Source organism: Acipenser ruthenus, chromosome 21, assembly GCF_902713425.1.
Source record: "Acipenser ruthenus chromosome 21, fAciRut3.2 maternal haplotype, whole genome shotgun sequence".
In the NCBI taxonomy this organism is placed as follows: domain Eukaryota; kingdom Metazoa; phylum Chordata; class Actinopteri; order Acipenseriformes; family Acipenseridae; genus Acipenser; species Acipenser ruthenus.
The window spans coordinates 4,565,043-4,584,299 of NC_081209.1; the positions used below are offsets into that span (position 1 = coordinate 4,565,043).

The following is a 19,257-nucleotide window of genomic DNA, read 5'->3' on the forward strand; positions in this document are numbered from 1 at the left end:
TTTTTGTGCTACATCTTTACCTCTTCCAACCTGAATTCCAGAACTAACCTGATACTGATGCAGAAAACCAGTTACAAACATACCTGCTATGACTAATCTAATTCAAACATTCTTTAGATTTACTCAGCAAGGCATGGGCTTCATTGAATCTGTTTAAAATGCAACAGACATCTACCAAAAACCCTTGGTATAAAGAGGGCCCTGTTTTAAATTACGCACAGCTGCAGTTTTCCTGTGATTGGATCTATAGAATAGACATATCTGTTACTGTAAATACCCTGTACTAATGTAAAGGTTCTCGTGACAATAGACAGGGGATCAGTAATAGTTTTAATAAAGGTAATCCCAGGTGAGACTCTTCTTTAATGTGGGAGTTTCATTCACTTGTCTAACACTTTCTATAAAACAGTGGTCCTTTATTTAAATTGGAGTTACCTATGCAAAAAAGACGGAGGAGCTTGGTTGAAAATTCTAGGATTGAGCAGCCTTGCTGTAGACAGACAGTGCTGGTTTAGAGCTGGTCAGACTGGTCCAGTAAGAAAAATAACAGGACCACCCAATTTTGACCATCGTTATTGTGATATTCTAAAGTTAAGGGATTGTGGTAGACAAATACATCTAAATAAATAAATAAATAAATGTAATTGCCCTAAGCCTGTGTTTTGGGTGTTTAATCACTATACAGTGGGGGACCGTTTGGTTATCTCTAATGTATCCGTGTAAGGTAGGGTGGGCACCCTGCTTGTTTCTCAGACTTGTCCTCTATTGGCTGCGGTCGGGGCGGCAGCAGAAAGAGATCCGGTGCGGGGTGTGTTTTGGCTGAATTCCTAGCTCAGGTGTTGTTGTTTGATCCCTACAGGTCTCCGTACTGGAATGTTAATAGCATGACGTCACTCGTCCTGCCAACAAGAAACTTGTTTGGCAGCAACAGTAACAGTGAGGGATTTCACTCGAAAAGCTTTAAAAATAAATAAATAAATAAATAAATAAATAAATAAATAAATAACACACTACGGTAAATACAATCTTCCGAGCTGTGATTCGGCACTTGTGGCGCTGTAATGATAGCGTATTACAACCCCGGGACACCGTGAACTAGACAATGACAAACACACCGAAAAGTTACATGGATGAACGCGAAGGTGAGCTCAGTTAAATATTTGAGTTACTGTCTTTATTTAAAAAAAAAGAAAGTTACGACATTTTGTGTAATTCATTTAAGCTTTTTATGTAACATATATTGGGTATTCAACGAAAGGTGTTTAATACTTTTGTTACCCGCTAAACTGTGTATTTAGTCCGGCTTTTTAAAAATCAATTATATTTATTATTTATATTTTTTAAACGCACCGAGTTCTGTAAAACCTGCAGTACAACATTATCAATTAGTGCGTTTTATAAATGACCACTAAACTGATCAAATGCAGTACATGTTTTAAAACTGAACGGTTTTTTACACAAGGTTAGGTGGCGGTGGTATTGTAGGTAGCTAGCTAAGGTATCGTGCCATAGTCGTTGTGTTGTGATGCTGCGTAGCGTATGCAGTTTAATGGCAGGAGAAGAGACGCATATTTGGATTAATTATCATTCTCTTTGAGGTGCTCCAGTCTATCATATTTATCATTTTGTTAAATTTAATGCCGTTTTTCTATTTTATACCATATTTTGTATAATAGAATGTTTAATGTTTTTGTCCTGCAAAATAACACGACACTTGCGAAATTTGCGACATTTATAAATGTTTTTCCTAAATAAATAAATAAATAACGTTTGTATGGTTTTATTTTTGCCTAAAAAGAACTCTGCAAACTCCTAATGCAAACCATGCTTTGTTTTGGACTGTGATCAACGCTTAGTTCCATATTGAGAAATGAATGTGGTTCTGTCTTTATTTCTTTTGTTACTGTTGCTTGTCATGGGAACTCGTTTGCCATTTTTCTGACGGAGCAGCCCGACCTTAAAACACACACCAGTGCACTCCATCCTCATGTAAATAAGAAAGTAAATCTTGTCACCATTATATTCACTTTCCTTGCCTAAAAAAGCCCTGAGTGGCATGACCATGTATGTGACCCCGTGGACTGAAGAGGATATAAAATGTGTTATAATCTCATTAAATATGGTTTTAGTACCCACCGATACATCGTGGTATGCACTCAGTAACAGAAGGTTTGCCCACAGGGCATACAGATGTGATAGATTTGCTGTCATGTCAATCTGGTATAGATTGCTCCATGGTTTCTCTTGCAGGTAAAGAGGGGTGCAGGTGCGTAGGATGTGGAGGAAGGATTGTGGATGCATTCTTCATCAAAGTCCACAATGAAGTTTGGCACAACTCCTGCTTCCAGTAAGTACATTTTTGCCATTCATTTTCCATTGTAATGCCTAAGTGAAGGCGTTGGTATGTTCCAGTGATATAAATATTTATTTGTGTGATGTTTACCTAGACACGCCTTGACCTTTCTATGGTGTTGAACAAATGAGTATGTGTCTTGAGTATTTCTAGATAACGTTTTATTTTTCTGTAGTAAGATTGAGAACACAGTGCACAGAGGTGTAAAATGTATTTAAAAAAACAGTGGCAAATATAAATTTTACTGTTTTAGAGAGCTCTCAAACCCTCCTGCCATATTCAGTGTTACTGAGTTCTTATGAATGACACGTTTACAGTAGATGGTTGATTCATCATTACAATCTCAACAATCATTATCTGGAAGACCTCGGTCATTAATAATTAGATTTTTTTGTAAGTGGGTTGGATTTTAATTTGACCAAAAACAAGCAATAACCTTGTGAGCAGAACCCTGGTGTTTTGGCCCTGTTTCTACAGTACCTGTTTATTCCAGTTCAGTGTCAGTTCTTCAGATACTAGACTACCGTGATTTTGCTGTGAAGAACATGTGTGTTCAGCACGTATGCCACTGACGCTGCAGCCTGTGCTTTTCATTTTCTTTGTCTTGCTGCAGCTGATTCTGGGATATTGGCAATAGAATAGAAATATGGTTTGTAGGGTTACACTTAGAAATCATTTAGCAAAGTCGTTTTGGGTAAATTAGGAATGTAATATGTAATTTCACTGGTTTCTAATATCTTTGTATGCTTTGTCAGTGTGTAATTTGAATTGAATGGTTTTTATTGAAGTCAAATCTTGTTCTTTTCTTGCTGTTACGCATTTTAACTCGGGTTCTCTTTTGCATGCAAACTAGTGTGGAGCGTGTTTTTCCTACTTGTAAATAAGGTCTTGTTTGTACTGCACACATGTTAAACACTTATTAAAATACACACTAGTTATACAAATACATCTGCTGTGATGGCAATATACTGTATATTTAACCTGATTAGGGTTGTGTTTTAATAGCCTAAGAAGCGAAGATATTTTCCAAAAACCTCAACACTGATAATTTTGAACATTGGGATTGACAGATGTAGGGATAGATTAAGGAAATATAACTTTTATTTTGTATTTCTTAAAGTATGTCATGCAAGACACAGCGCCCCTTTTTTAAGAACGATGCCAACCTAACCACCCTCCTCCCTGTGTTGCCATGTGTATTGTGTTTGCTCTGTGTTACAAACTTTTCCCCAGGCATCCAAGAACCAAACCAGTCTAGTTGCGTTTGAACCAGCCTGTGTACTGGGGAGAGGATGCTGGAGCATGTTTAAGATTCTTGCAGTTGATAGACTGGGGCGAAGGTAAAGCAGTCCCAGTTTGATGAATTAGATTTGAGTGCGAGTACAGAGCGGTACGGGTAAAAGATTAGTGAAACAGATTTTCTTTTGCTCTTCAAACCAGCGCAGAGTAGTGCATGATTTAAGAATATTTTGCAAGCAAAATAAAGTGAGTGGAAAGTATAGGTACTTTACCTTTTTAAATGTTTATCAATCATTTGACATGTCTTGCTATTCTGCAGCAGGCAACCTGTTGCAAAATGACTTCTATGCAAACCACATTGCACTCCCTATTTATATAGTATACAGTTTACTATATACTGTAACTTGCCAAATGAACAGGTTTTGCTCTTGTACATTTTTCCCCACAGGTACCAGGGTGGTGTTTGGTGTTTAATTACAGTTATTTGTATTGTACTAGTGTGGCATGATGCTTGTGGTTAGGGAATGGGTAAACATCTTGTTTTTTTGTCCACATCCACCCAAAAAGAGGCCTTTTTCTGTCTTGAGTGGGAGTTGATTACACTTTGCAGAGGTTTAATGATTTGTAAATTGTTACTAAAGCTGAAATGCTGAAATCAGTGTCAGACAGCTGTACCCCCTTAAAGTTTGTCTAATCTCGGATTAGTATTGCTTCTCTGTTTTATGCTCAAAGATCAGCATGTTGTAGTTGCCGTTGAAATATTTGTGGTGTTAATTTGAAACCGCTTCTTAAAATAGAGACTAGTATATCAAACATTGTTGAGATGAGTAAAAAGGAAGCCTATTATGTGAACGTGTCTGCTTAATACCAGCAGCGCAGTTTCTGGTTTATTATAGCAAGCGTAGTGGATTTTATTTAGATAATAGTATAAATCAGATTAGGGTAAATACAATAGTATCGCCCATTCTTTGTATTTTTACCCCAGAAATCGCGGATGTCATGGTGTGCTGCTGTGGTTCTTAACGTATCGAATCTGTATCAAATCATCAATGCAAGGACTGTGAAATATGCAAGTAAAACATTTCAACAAACCTGCCTTTATCGGCGGATAACATTTGCCTGTAGTTTCAGCCTGGAAGGAAGAGTTTGCAGCCGTCTTGATTTATATTGAATTCTTCCCAAACTCCTCCTCTGACAAGCCTGCTTTGCATAGTCCAGGCTATTGCAAAATAAGCCTTCCTGAAGATAATAGTTCCTGTTAAAGCAACTACTGCTGTTTATGGGATAAACCAGGCCTTTTGTGTTCATGGTTCGAAAGATTAAATGCAGTTGTGAACATGGTTAAACCAACTTGTCTAACCACTGTAGTAGTGAATTATACACAGTGGTTGAGCACATTTTGTCCCTGGGCAGTGCTGAAGTCTGCTTCCTATATCTGTCGTCTTGTTCATTGTAGAAATCCTTTTCATTATCTACCTTGCGTTCTCCATTGTCTTGCTACATTCTAAAACGCTGATGTTATTCCATGCTACCTTTTTGATGTCTACAAATCTTTAGTTCACAAGTATACTCTAGAGCCTTGTGGGCTGAGCTACTGCATTCCCAGACATAGATTCAGTATTATTGCCCTTGCACTTACAGCCAGGCATAGACTTGCATACTGTTTCAAGAAGACTTCCTTGCTGTACTTTTGTATATATTTTTTGTTGTAAAACTTTTAGTAAGTATTGTATACAGGTTACAAATAACATGACCAATTATATAATGGGGGGGAAAAAAATACATAAAGGTTTTTCTCGTTTTAGATCTCGTTCTCTAATTAGATTTGGAATAAATATTCATTACTTGAAACAAATCCTTAATACATTTCCTGCTGCAATTTTTAAAGCAATTGCAGGATTTGCTGGCTGCACACTGGAAACTCTTAAGGAGTGAGTATTTTTTTGGTATGGAAGTGGTTCCAAATAAATTGAGTTCAGAGCGAGAGAGCGAGAGCTCAGAATGGGAGTCCCTCCCCCTCACTACCCCGCTGGCTGTAGCAGTGAGAACGCACACGTTTTACTATGCCAATCATTTCTCCAGTACTTCAATATGTTTATCTGTTATTTACACCCCTAACCTGTTTATTTCACTCTAGTTTTTTTTTTTTTTTTTGCAATTTGCAATTTGTTGCATTATTTTTTCTTTAGAATACTTGATTATCTCTTTTGAATTTTGAAAAAGAAGAAAAAAAAAATGTCCCAGTGCTAAAACAAAAATGCCTGAACTGTAACTGCGTCAAATGAGTAATTGGTGAAATTGTCAGCAATTACACAACCACATGGCAGGGAAGGTCCTGTCATGTTATGTCATGTCACGATGTAAACGAATGCTTCATCAAGACGATTACTGCAAATGCAGCTTAGCCTACACACTATGGGACTGAGAGCAAAGCGTTCGTAGTGCACTCTGTGGCATTGTGATCGATCATCATGCTGGAAGTCTTTAAAGTGGCTTTCGTGTGTTTTTATCCTGCTTGTAAAACACACTGAAGACCAGAAGGAATTTCATCTCACCACTTTCTCACTTGGCCTAATCACTGCAACAACAGTGGAGTATAATAAGGAAACTGCAAGAGCAGAGATAAGGTTCTGAGTCTCCCGTTTCTCCTAATTGAAGATGGGAAATTCCGTTCCCACTCCGGCATTCTTCAAACATGCAGGCAAGTTAAGGTATGCTGAAGATTAACTGTGAAAGTTTAAACTTGCTTTTCGATGCAATTTGCTTATTTAGTGTAATCGTGCATTATCTGTGGCTCATTTTATTTCAGTGCATTATGTTTTCCTTATGCTTTTTTTTTTTTTTTAAATGAATGGGACTGAGAAAAGACATCACAAATGGTGGTTTGATTTTGTCTGTGAAGATAAATTAGTAATTAAATTATTCAGTTATTTTTTTTCTTGCGTGTTTCCATTTACCTGAAGTGGTGGCGTTGCCGAATAACAAAAGCTTTCAAGATCTTCTTGACAGTCTGCTTCTGTTGACATACGTTGACCAGATGTTGATGTTAAGACTGGGGATGGTACAAGAAAAACAAATTGGCCTAAATGTAAAACCATTGCATAAGCCTTTCCCTTTTGTTTTAGATAAATGAGTGGTGTTGAAACTTGGAATGTGTGTTAGATATGAATATGTGATAGCTTGTTAAAAAAAAAAGTGTGTTTGAAATCAACATTATAGTACAGAAATACTTATGAAGTACATCTGTTTACCCAGTGTAGGTGGTAGGAATTTAGGCTCATAAGAATTGTTTTTGACCTCTTCTGTGTATTTAATAAGGGACAGCATTATGGTAGATGGTTATAACATTAGAATTCATACTGGGAGCTGAATTTAGCTGGAATGCAACAGAGGAACATGTCATTTGATTCCCTGTACTTCCCCCACCTTTTCTGCTATACAATCCCAGATGTATTGTGTAAGTGAAGTATGTATGTAACATCTCTCGTTGACTTCTGCCAGGTATGAATTTCATTTAATTACAATTAATAATCGCTGATTGATTGGTTGGTACTGGAAGTCCCATGTAAAGTAATGCAGTACCTGTGCAGTGCCAGACAGTGGATTGGACATGTGTAGAACAGAGTTTCTATCTCCCAGGCTGTTTCCCACAACAGGTGCAATGATGTAAACACAGAATACTTGGTGTCTGTCTGGAACCTCATGGCTCGCTAAACCTGCCTAGTCACCCAAGACCCAGGTCATTTTTGGTGTCATGATTTAGTAAAGAAAATAAATTGTGGCTAAAAGACCACACCTATTGAGAAAACCTGTTACTGGCATGATTTCTCAGACACAAAAAGGAGACTTACATTAGTTGGGGAGCTGGGGTCAAGGTCAGGTTTCTTTATTTTTGAGGAATGTTCACAATGGAAGAATGATTCTGAATCACAGTGTTGACTAAGTCTTAATCTTTTAAAATGGGCTGCTTTTCTGAGTGATTTTTAGCTAGGATCAGCTGTACTGTCATTACAGATATCTCTGTGATCCTTCAAGCACTGCAATAGCAATAATGAATGCCAACAACCAACAGCCTGACTAATACTTCTGTGTGGAACAAAGAGCAAGGCTCCAAATGTGCAGCGAGCAGGCTTTCAGACAGCACTAGTGAACTTCTTCTGTGTCTATACTTACTGAAGTGTGTCGACTGCTCAAGATTGATGTTTTCAGAGGTCCATCCAAATGTGCTGTGAAGCATGCTGTGGAAGGAGAGACCTTGCACATACTGTGCAGTGTGCTGTTTTTTTTTCTAACTGTGTTTTAAGTTTGTTTTTTCATGAACTGGGGTTAAAGTGTATTTGGGTGTTTTTCTAAAACCGATTTATTTACTTTAGATATCTTGTTTCTTTAGCAAACAATATCAGTCAAGATAATTGACAGGTACAGTGTGTGAAGTACTGTAGTTTCAGATTAATTTCTGTGCTGTATTTTTTTTTTTAACTCTAAATCTAATGAATACGATTTTGCAATTAAAATGGTACAAGTTTAGATAAATCCTGTATTCTTAAGCAACAATACATGAGTAAAGGTTACGTATGATGATTTGTAATCATTAAAATGCTTCAGGAAAATGAAGGTAAATCATTTAGAGGACCCAGACAACTTAGCTATAGGGTTGGTTTTATACTGTAGCTAGTTACCTTTTACCCTTCCCTTTTTCTTTCAAGCCACTGTGTAAAAGTATTTATTGTCAGAAGTGGTTCATTACTGTAATTGAGAATTATTTGGACTTTGTAGTAAACCTGCTTGTAAAGATAACTTTTAGCAGTTTTCATTTTTGCTGTGTCAAATTTTACATTCAAATTGAATTCACATACTACAGCAGAAAAGGTGTTGGCAGTGACTGACTTTCTTTTCTTTCGCAATGTAAGACACCACGAGTCCTAGAATTTCACATTGCCAGGCAATGTAAAAGAACATGAAGCGTCTTGTTTAGCAGTCCTACTGCGTCATTCTAGTTTTATGGGGTGTTTGTATTTTATTTGCAGCAACTTTAATGTGTTGGGACAACCAATTAGGCCTCCGGCTTTGAACTTTAGAGGTTCTCTTTTAATGCTGTTGTACTCTGGGGCTGAACGCAGTTTCATTTATGTAACAAACTTCACTACTTGCCGGTAAAATAAATTGATTTGCAAGTTGAAAGACAGTGCCTGTTGAAGTGTGTAACCTGAGTGTGCTGCCCATCACTTCACATGATATTTACACCCCCACAGCCTCCCTGCACTACAGCAGCCTCTCTGAAGTCACTGTCTGGGAGTGGTGTTGTTTTCTCCTCCGTAAACCTCCCAAGCTTACGGTTGGGATTTGAGCAAGCTGCAGCTTGCATGAAATGTAGCAGCCTGGTTTTATTAAGCAGATATAAGAAAGATGCAGCAGACCAGGGGGTGCATTCCAGGAGACGGCTTTGGTTTTGTCTGAAGTCTCTCTGACTCGTACGCAGAAATCCAGGCTGCCTGGAGGTGTAAATATGTATAATCCAGGAAAGAAAAACAATATGTTCTTGTTTTGGCTCTGCAAAAAAAAAAAGCAACAGTCCTCTGTGCTAATGCGCTTCAAGATATCCCCCTTAGAGCAAACACATCTGTGTAATGAAAACCTTTACCATATTGTTGTTCAAAAAGGGAGTCTTGCGTGTTAAAGAAATGACCGCTTTGCTTGCGATTTCTGCTGCTGTAATGGTTTTGTCATGCATTGTTAGTTTTCAGAAGTCAGAGGTGACTGCTAACTTCTGCCTTTTTGACCCTGGTGACTCAAAATTGACTAAAGAAGTTTATGAATTTGTACATTGCCATGAGGGGGGCTTATTTGTCTTGGCAAATAAATGGCTAGTATGTCATAAACCACTTCTTCCTACATATTTTAAGAGCTAGGACAATTCTAAGCCAGGTTCAAAGCTGGGTATAATATTTTTTCTGGGGTAAGTTTCAGTAAAATGTAACTATTTTAGTGCCACATTGTTTCAACCTATGGTCATATCAGTGCTAACCTATGAACCTCATGCAGGTTGTATTATAATTTTTTTTCTACCAGTGTTTCTATTTTAATTTATTTGTGTTTCTGTTATATTTTCAGGTGTTCTGAGTGTAGTGACCATTTGATTAACTGGTACTACGAGAAGGATGGCAAACTCTACTGTCGCAAACATTACTGGGAAAAATTTGGGGAGTCCTGTCATGGCTGCTCCCTGCTCATGACCGGTCCAGCAATGGTGAGTGTTGTGATATCCTGCTGATATCTTTTAAGCTGTGGTTTTGTTATCGCTAAAGCCGTTAAGCTGTGGTTTTGTTGGCGTCAAATTCTCCATCTCTTCTGAGTGTCTTCTCTGGATCTTTTAAATGTACTAACAGAGACTCCACTAGACCAGAGAGCGGCATTGTGTTTATTGAAAAGCTTGCATCACTATAAACACGCCAGGAAACAGGTTTCTAAAATTGTTTTGTTAAGCTGCCATATCAGAAAGTGGGTTTTTGGACCCACAGTAAGTAGTTGGTACAGATTTATAATTCACAAGGCTTTTCACCTCTAGTCTAGTTCAGGTCGCAATTGAAAAGAGTTTTGCATTTCCTGATTTTATCAGTAAACTTGAACATTCCATTTTGTTCCCGGTATCTGCAGTATGCCAAGGTAATTAACTGCATGTGATCGAACACCTTGTGTAAATAAAGTACAAATTCCTGCTTTTAGAATTTTTGAATATGAATAAAATAAGCACATAACTGCAAATAATCCCTTAATTATCCCACACATGTTAAAGTTTAACTTGCTCCTTTTTAATAACCTGCCTTCCTACCGTATCTTAACTGAAAGTAAATCCTTAAACATGAACCCTGGCAACAGATAGTGGAAACAGTAAAAAACAAAAAAAACTCTTCACTCCTTCCAGGGGTTACGCACAGAAAATTACATTTAACAAGACAATAAATATGGCCCAATGTTATGAAGTTGAAAGGTGATTATGAGTGATGGATCCGCGGCACGCTTCCAACATGCTGTAGACTCCAGGTGTGAAGTTAGAAAAAAGTCCCAATTCACAAGAAAATGCACATTCCATATATTTCCAGATCTACATGCACTTTGTTCTGAAACTGCGACAGCAGCTCCAGGGCCATTCCACATGAAAGAGTTAGGGGTGGGGGAATACCTGTAATGGTGATCCTTGAAAAAGTGCATGACATCATTATGTGCTGCACAATACGAATTTGTCTTGAGAGCTCCTATTTACAGGCAAGCCGAAAAAGTCTAACGTTTTACAATTTGTGTTCATTCAAAATAGTTTATTTTTTATAATCCTATTATGATTATGCTAATCTCTCAAATAATGGATAAAAAGATAGAAATAACCTGGACAAGAGAATTGCTGTATAAATGTAATGCCCTTTGTAATGTAATGTAATGTCTCCATGTTGGAATGGATGAAGAAATCGAGAAATCGGAGGTGATAATGCAGAAGTGTACAGTGTCATACCAGATGTGGGCAGAGGTGTTTTTTTTGGGGGGGAGGAGTGGAGTCTTCATTCAGCCTTACTCAGAGCAGTCTGCTCAGACCTGTACAAGGTGCTACCGTGTCAGTGTGCTAAAGCATGGGTTTGAAGAGGTATGTGTTCCTATAGCTGTTCATGTGCTTATTCTAGGTTGGTTTGCTTTTATTTTTTTTAAAACATTGGGTGATGTATGACAGGTAAAACTATGAAGATGTACAATAAATCATACGTATGCAGAGCTGTTTCATTACTGACTGTGTAATTAGTCAGACTTTCAGTCAAAATTATGTTTGATTTACTAAGAGAAAAAGTGGCAATAGCTGCAAACAGACTAATTTTCATTCAGGCAAGAAGGAAAATTTACAAGTTAAACAAGTGTCTCTTGGTAATCTATCTCTTTGCAGTGCATCTCAGGTTGTATATTTGGTTTGCTAAAGTGTTCTTGCTAACTGATAGATAATACTTTAGTTTTTCAGACTTGATTTATTCTTTTTTTTGTTTGTTTCTGCAGGTGGCTGGGGAGTATAGGTATCATCCAGAGTGCTTTGTGTGTTTGATCTGCAAAGTGATCATTGAAGATGGAGACACGTACGCACTGGTGGAACGCTCTAAACTTTATTGGTAAGAAACAAATCCACGCCAAGATTTTAAATAAATACCCAAACGGGTTTTTTTTAAGCGCCAGTTTTGTTTTTTCTCCTTGCAGTGGAAAGTGTCACCACCAGATTGTCCTGACACCAATGTTTGAAAATCTTTCCCTGAACTCTCCCCTTGACTCCTTACCCCACACCGTCACACTCCTCTCAGTCCCTGCTGCCACCAATGGCAAACGAGGCTTCTCTGTGAAAATAATTGGGGATTGTACCAACGGCACCACTAGTGTTCAAGTGAAAGAGTGAGTGTTGTATTCCATTTCAGATTTAAATATCTTGCATACTCAAACCACTAATCTCTGTGTGTATGTGTTTATCTTTAAATAAGATGGCAATACGGGCGCAACTGATGTTGTTATAGTGTTAAAACCTTAAAGGAAATGAACACATCTTGTAATTGTACGTTTATCTGAATAAAAAAGGCGCAGGTTGTGCAGCAGTCCAGTTTTCTTCATTAACCTGTTGTTCTGTGTACCTTCAGAGTCAGAGGAATGCACATCAGCCCAGAGGTGCGAAATGCTATTCACCCAGGAGATCGGATCTTGGAGATCAATGGGTTCCAAGTACAGAGTTTACTGGAAGAGAAGGTAATATTGCAAGACCTGTATTTGCTGTTCATCGTTCTTAAGTAGCTAAAGGCATAATAGCACATAAGAACATTTTTTTCCCCAATGGCCTTTAATTGGCAACGGGTTTCCAGACTGCCCAAGCTGGGGTTTATTGTGATGTGTTAATCAGGGCTACTCTTAACAGAAAGGAAACTCGCCCCCTCTTTCCCCTATGTTATGAATGCTTTCACATCCGACCTTTATACTTACCAACCAAAAACAAACAATGAAAAAGCTTTGCTGAATGAGCAATTAAGAGGTGGAATTGCAAACTTTGCCAAATTAATTCTAATAAACTTTATTACATATACTGTATATTGATGCCTAAAAATCACTGAGGCCAGTGTTAGAAACTCTATGAAATACTGTAACATTCTCCTAAGCATTAAGATATGCAGTTTTTTTTATAGTTAAGGTTTTAATTGCACTGTGTGTGCGCTGCTGGCACAGCCTAGTTTGCATGAATTGTTCATATGCTTTTACAGTTCCCAGACATTTGTTTCCTGTTATATAACTGACTGATACTTAATTTAATGGGGCACTAAGACATTCCAGTCCTATTGTGCAGGTTTGAGTCAGAAACCTGCCCTTCAAATTCATTTACATCAGATATCACATTGCACCTGGTTAATTTGTGTTGATGGAAATTTCATTATTTGTGGTCCATCAGAGGGGTTGGTCAGAAAGTTTCAAGTTTGCTTTGTTGCTCCTGTTTTAGATTGAAGATCTGATCCAGAGCAATCAGACACTACAGCTGTTGATAGAACACGACCCTGTTCGGCAGAGCTTGGAACGACTGCGACTGACATCGTCTCCATCGCGCCTGGGCGTGCCGACCCCCTCTCGCATGAGACTCTCCTCCCCCTCCCGCTCAATCTCCGCACTGGAAAGCGAAAACGTTGATAGTACGCTGAAGAGACGATCAGTCAGGTAGAGGAAGATGCTAAACGTGCCAAGCGTCTAGCTGTGTTTGTAGGGGTTTATATTGACTCCAGGAACAAACCTTGTAAGAACATCTGGGGAAGGATGCCTGAATGGCAGAACAACCTTACATGCTGGGGTGGAGTTCATTTCCTTGTTTATTCTGTTAGCTCAGTGTAGTCCTATGTTTTTGCCAAGGCTTAGAGTTTCTATTTCAGCCAATGTAAAGTACTTTGCCCTGTATCCTACATTTTAGTTGGTCTTGACATTTGTTTATTGTTTAACCATGACAATATGGTTGTTCAGAAAAATCCTATATTGTGTGTTTTTTTTTTTTTTTAACCGTTTTGATTTTGTGATCCTTTTCCAGGCGAAGCAGCAGTACTTGCAAATCACCTGGTCCCTCCTCTCCAAAGGAGCATCCCGCCCTGTACCGGGACATCAGCCGCTCCGAATCCCTGCGCTCCTCCTCCAGCTGCTCCCACCGGATATTCCGCCCATGTGACCTCATCCATGGGGAGGTGCTGGGAAAGGGCTTCTTCGGGCAGGCGATCAAGGTAAGCATCTTCCGCTTGCTTGTGTTGATAATCGTAAGTCAGCTCTGTGTTTTTTCACGGATGATTTATGCTATGGGAGCTCCGTAACAAACCACTAAAAGTAGTAAAATGTTCACAATTTATATTTATTAATATTACCTTTTGATTCTCCCAGATTATAAAAGAAAGCATATTCTTCTAGAAAAGGCTTTATTCTTGGCTTCTGTCCTTTCAGGTTACGCACAAAGCTACAGGAGAGGTGATGGTCATGAAGGAGTTAATTCGCTGTGATGAGGAAACACAAAATACTTTCTTAAAAGAGGTCTGCTCCACATTTTAAATATGTGTGATCTTCTTTTTGTTTTGAATAAGATCATCTTACTTGGGCTGTGTGAAAGTATTCTAAAAGAATTTACAGGTTAATTCAACCCTGTTTTATTTTTTTTCCCCAGGTGAAAGTCATGCGGTGTTTGGAACACCCCAATGTCTTGAAATTTATTGGAGTTCTGTACAAGGACAAAAAACTGAATCTAATAACAGAGTACATAGAGGGAGGAACTCTAAAGGATTTCATCAGAGACATGGTATGTACATACCTAAAACCAAGGGTAAAGTAACTTTCATGTGGTCGCACACACGTCATATTGCCCTTTGGCAATTTCAACCACTTTAAGTGCACAGCTGTTCAGTATCTTGACAGTGGTAATACTGACTGGGTTCAATGCCAGGGGAAGGGATAGGGTTGGCTTGACCAGGGTGACAATATAAAGACCTCACTGAGCTGAATTTGTATAATTAAAACTGTAATTTACTGGTTTAGAGCTCTGGGCTTGATACAGTAGCATGTCGTAGGGAAGGACATGATATGGACCACTGGACACCCACAAGCCCTTTCAATCCACTGCATACACTATGAAGTGCTTTCAATGATTTATCTCAACCCAAATCGCCCCCCCCCCACACACACACACAGAAGAAAGCTGGTTTGTCTCAAGAAGTAAATTCACTTTTGATTGGAAACCGGTTTCTTGAAACCTGCTTAAGTTGAGGAACTGAAGAACAATGGGTCTTTATCAAAGCAAGTTGCTGGTTCGATGCCTACCTGCAGTAAGCTTTGTTTCTGTTGAGTAATAGAGCAGAATAATGAAGGCACTGTTTTTGATACCAAGGAAAGGGTATCGGTTGCCAAATAAAGGATGAACATGTTTTTCCTTTTTCTAAAAACAGGATCCATTTCCATGGGAACAGAGAGTCAGCTTTGCCAAAGGCATCGCTTCCGGAATGGTTAGTGAAGCCTGTTTTTTATTTTTCGATCTTGTCTTGCATGCCTGTTTCATATCAGATTGCAGGAGATGATCCTAGGAATATATTTCCTCTGTCCCTTCTCAGTCTATACATATGCTGCTAAGTTGTTAATAAGGACAGTGTGTTTTCCATACTAAAAAGCTTTGTACATGGTGTATGATCTTAAATAACGTGATGCTTGAATAGCTAATAGAGAATACATGTTGTCATTTGTTTCTCTATTTAGGCTTACCTGCATTCAATGAGCATCATCCATAGAGACCTCAACTCTCACAACTGCCTGGTCAAACTGGTAAGTGCCTGTTAGGTGCTAGCCAGCCACGCCATGGGGAAAGCTGAATGGTGCATCAATATGGAAAGGAAATCCAATTAAAGAAACCATCATTAGAACTGTTTAAATGTAACAGACGCTTTGAAAACCTATGAGAAACATTCATAAAAACGAATCACATTTTGTACAATAATTGAACCATGTTCTACCCAAGGACAATACTGTGGTGGTGGCCGATTTCGGTCTTTCCCGTCTAATTGTGCAAGAGAAGAAGACCAGCCCTCCTCCTGAGAAATCCACCACAAAGAAAAGGACGTTCAGGAGGACTGAGCGCAAGAAACGCTACACTGTGGTGGGGAACCCCTACTGGATGGCACCCGAGATGCTGAATGGTAAGCAATGCAGAGACTAACTTTTTAAAGAGGGCACTGCTCTATACAGGGGATCCCTGGATATTGACACCCTCAGTGAGTAGTGTGCAGTCGTTTCAATAAGTCACCAGGATGTGATGAAATAACACTTTTTTCTAAAATTAAAATTAAGTGTCTTTTCTTTTTAGGTAAAATCTATGATGAAAAAGTGGACATTTTCTCTTTTGGCATTGTACTTTGTGAGGTAAGAAATATATATATATATATATATATATATATATATATATATATATATATTTTAAGCTTTAAGTAAATCGTATCATTTTTGCTTGAGTATTGGCAAAGCATGTTACATTTTGTTGTGTTATTTAGTTAATATTTGGTATCCTTACAATATTCTTAGCCAGTTTAATGTCTTGCTATTCTTTAAAAGTTGAAATCCAGACTATGATATCCAGTTATTGGGTTCTATAAGCTCTTGTTGGAGTGTTGCTTTACAATCTGACACTCTCTTTTCTTTCTCCTGTGTCTGTAGTGTGACAGATCATTTACATTGCTTTGTACAATATGTTTAGGGACTGTCTGCAGAAAGAGACCAGGCTTTCATTCTGCAGCCCTGGATTAACAGAGTCAGAAATGTTTTTTACTTTTGCAAACTAAAAATGTCCAGGTTCTTTTTCTTCAGTAGCCAACTACTGCAACCCAGCACATGCTTGTTTGTCATTCAGCCAGAAGTCCAAAAATGAGCTTGAAATTCATTCAGTTCAGAATCCGTGCACTTATACAGTCTCCCATCTAGGTCTTGATTCCTATTCAAAACGCATTAAAACGGGAATCTGTTTTTTCCTAATGGTAACTCTGTGGGTGTATCTAATGCACCAGCAGTTCGTTGTGTGCAATCAGTGCAAACGTATTCCTTTGTTCTTTTTATTATTGGACTCCTGGTAGCAATGTTTGGAAGGCTACAGCATTTTTCCCTAGCTGAAAGTATCCTGTAAAGAACCCCCTGCTTTGTAATCAAACCATTACCCCAGAATGTGCAGGGAAGTTAAGCAGAGAATACTCGGTTCTCTTTCCAAAAAATCAGTTCTCTTTCCAATATTGCCTCAGTGTTGTAGCTGCAGGTGTTTGTGCTTATCCCAGGATGCCCAGAACTTCAAGCCTTATAATATGAATAAGTCATTCTTAGTTTGGCTCTTGGGAGGATGTTATCCATAGAGAGTAACTTCTTAAAGTTTGCACTCCTATTGAAACAATGATACCAGTATGTAATGTTAACATTGTTACTTTATCAGATCATTGGACAAGTATATGCTGACCCAGAATGCTTGCCCAGGACACTAGATTTTGGACTGAATGTGGGAATGTTTTTGGAAAAGTTTGTTCCTAAAGATTGCCCACCTGCCTTTTTCCCATTGGCTGTTGCTTGCTGTGATCTCATCCCTGAAAACAGGTAGGTTCCATCTGCAAAGGTGATTTTTAAATTGCATAGGTTGGTACTTTCAGAAAACTAGTGTACCGGATGTTAGAGGTTTAGACTGATTTCACTGTGTAACACATTTTTTTTTTTTTTTTTGGTTCCTGGGTAGTAAGTGTTATTTCCTAATTGCTTATGCCTCAAAAGTATGGCTATTATTCCCCACAAACTTTGCTTTTGTGATCAGGACAGTGATATTTTGAAATGTACCTATTTCCAATGAGAAAACAGGCGAATTTGTCTTTTCATTCACATAAAGTCAGAAAAAAACAACATATGAATCCAAATTAACATGTATTTATACTAAAGTAATACAAAAATGACTACAAAAGATTTAGAAGTGAGTAGTTTTTCGAGATTTACAATTATACTGTAAATCACTTTCACGAATCAGCCCCCAAATGTAGTTTTCATCCAGGAAAGTGTGGTTTGTTACTGGGTTAAACGGGATCAGCTTTATGCCATTGCAGGAACAGTATATAATGCAGCTTATCTGGGACACCTCACTGAAACTCCTGCCAAGAGCTTGTGAAATAAGGATAATTAACAGCACAGAGTACAGCCCTGGAATTAAAGAAAGCGAGAACTACTGCTATGTTTGTTTCAGTGTATGCTTTCATCAGTGAATATGTTGCTTTCAAAAGATTAGTTAGCAGATCAGCCCATGTTTACTGCACTAACATGTCTATAGTGTACCAGACTGTTGATGGAGTTTCTCAAGGTATGGATTTAAATGACTCTTAACCTGTTTCTGACTACCTGAAAGAAACTGATTTTTTTTTCACTCAAACTGCTTTAATGGCTCTTAGTTTGGGATTAATGGCTTAGAAAATAGCACTAATCTACCTGTTTTACCTGCAAACTGAGCTTGTGGAACATTGCGCTTCTTGTCTGCAGACCTGCCTTTGAGAATCTGGAGGATTGCTTTGAGGCTCTGGCCCTGAACCTGGAATTGTGCATCCCTCTCCCAGCCAAGATGGGTGAACTGGACCACAGCCTTTACAAACTGCACAGCCCACCCCAGACCCGCCTGCCAGAGAATGGAATTTTAGCTGCTGACACCAGCTTGTAACATGCACTACAATACAGTATAAGGAAGCCAGAGAAATCAACAGTTACAGGTTCTCCCCACCTCCTGAGTAAACCAAGTTCTGAGCGAGGCTTGGGTAGAGAGACTGGACCTGTGACACTCGCTCAAATACTAATTGCATTAAGGGTAGGCTCAATTTTATATTGTTTTGACACTGTGTAACCACACCAACAAATTAATTTGAGATGACAACGCTGTGGATTTGCTGAAGATTTCATGAGTGAATCAGTAGTGTAGCAGCATTTCAGTCAATTAACAGTATGACTCCCATCTCTCTTGCGTGTTAGACAACCTATAAACAGGATTAAAACCATTGGCAAATTGTATGTGGGGCGGAAAAGCAGTCCATTTCATAAAGCCCTTGATATTGGATGTGGTTTTGATTAAATGGGACCTAGTTTACAGTATAGGTAATGCTAGTTTACTAGTCTTACTAATATACCTGACAACTAAAAATACACGTTTGCAAGTATATTGCTAAACTTGATCTTTTTGGCAGTATCTGTATATTTGGGTGGAAATGGCTTGACTGTTTAATTTATTTCAAGGTCATTGCAAGCCCTGAACCTAAATGATTGTGGACTCTTCTGTAAAGTGGATTGAAAGGCATGTTTGTAAGATAGAAGTGTATATATCTCTATGTATTATACAAATGCATGGACATAATTCAATTCCTAATTGGGAAGAGGTGAGATTAAAAAAACATTTTCTATAACGAACATAACATAAATGCATGTAGACTGTGAAATACTGTATAGTACATGTCAAATGTGCAAATGGTCTTGTTTTACTACAAATGTTGTGAGGTACTGATATGTACAAGTTGTAACCACTACAATATAGATCATTTAGTGTTATCCACCACACTAAAAGAGATACAGGAAATAAAGGGTTGATTCAGGCTGGAACGTCA

The 19,257-nt window shown here is 38.3% G+C and overlaps 1 protein-coding gene across 1 annotated transcript; it reads left to right on the top strand.

The window, feature by feature from the left end:
* Positions 1 to 825: 825 nt before the first annotated feature.
* Positions 826 to 19,257, top strand: LOC131696617 (LIM domain kinase 2-like). Its single transcript, XM_058994428.1, has 16 exons — positions 826 to 1,142; positions 2,251 to 2,347; positions 9,704 to 9,839; positions 11,624 to 11,733; positions 11,819 to 12,007; positions 12,247 to 12,352; positions 13,092 to 13,303; positions 13,665 to 13,851; positions 14,066 to 14,152; positions 14,283 to 14,414; positions 15,058 to 15,114; positions 15,362 to 15,427; positions 15,621 to 15,798; positions 15,966 to 16,021; positions 17,073 to 17,230; positions 18,152 to 19,257. The coding sequence occupies exons 1-16, from the start codon at positions 1,103 to 1,105 to the stop codon at positions 18,324 to 18,326; spliced, it is 1,986 nt and encodes a 661-aa protein (XP_058850411.1). The 5' UTR covers positions 826 to 1,102; the 3' UTR covers positions 18,327 to 19,257.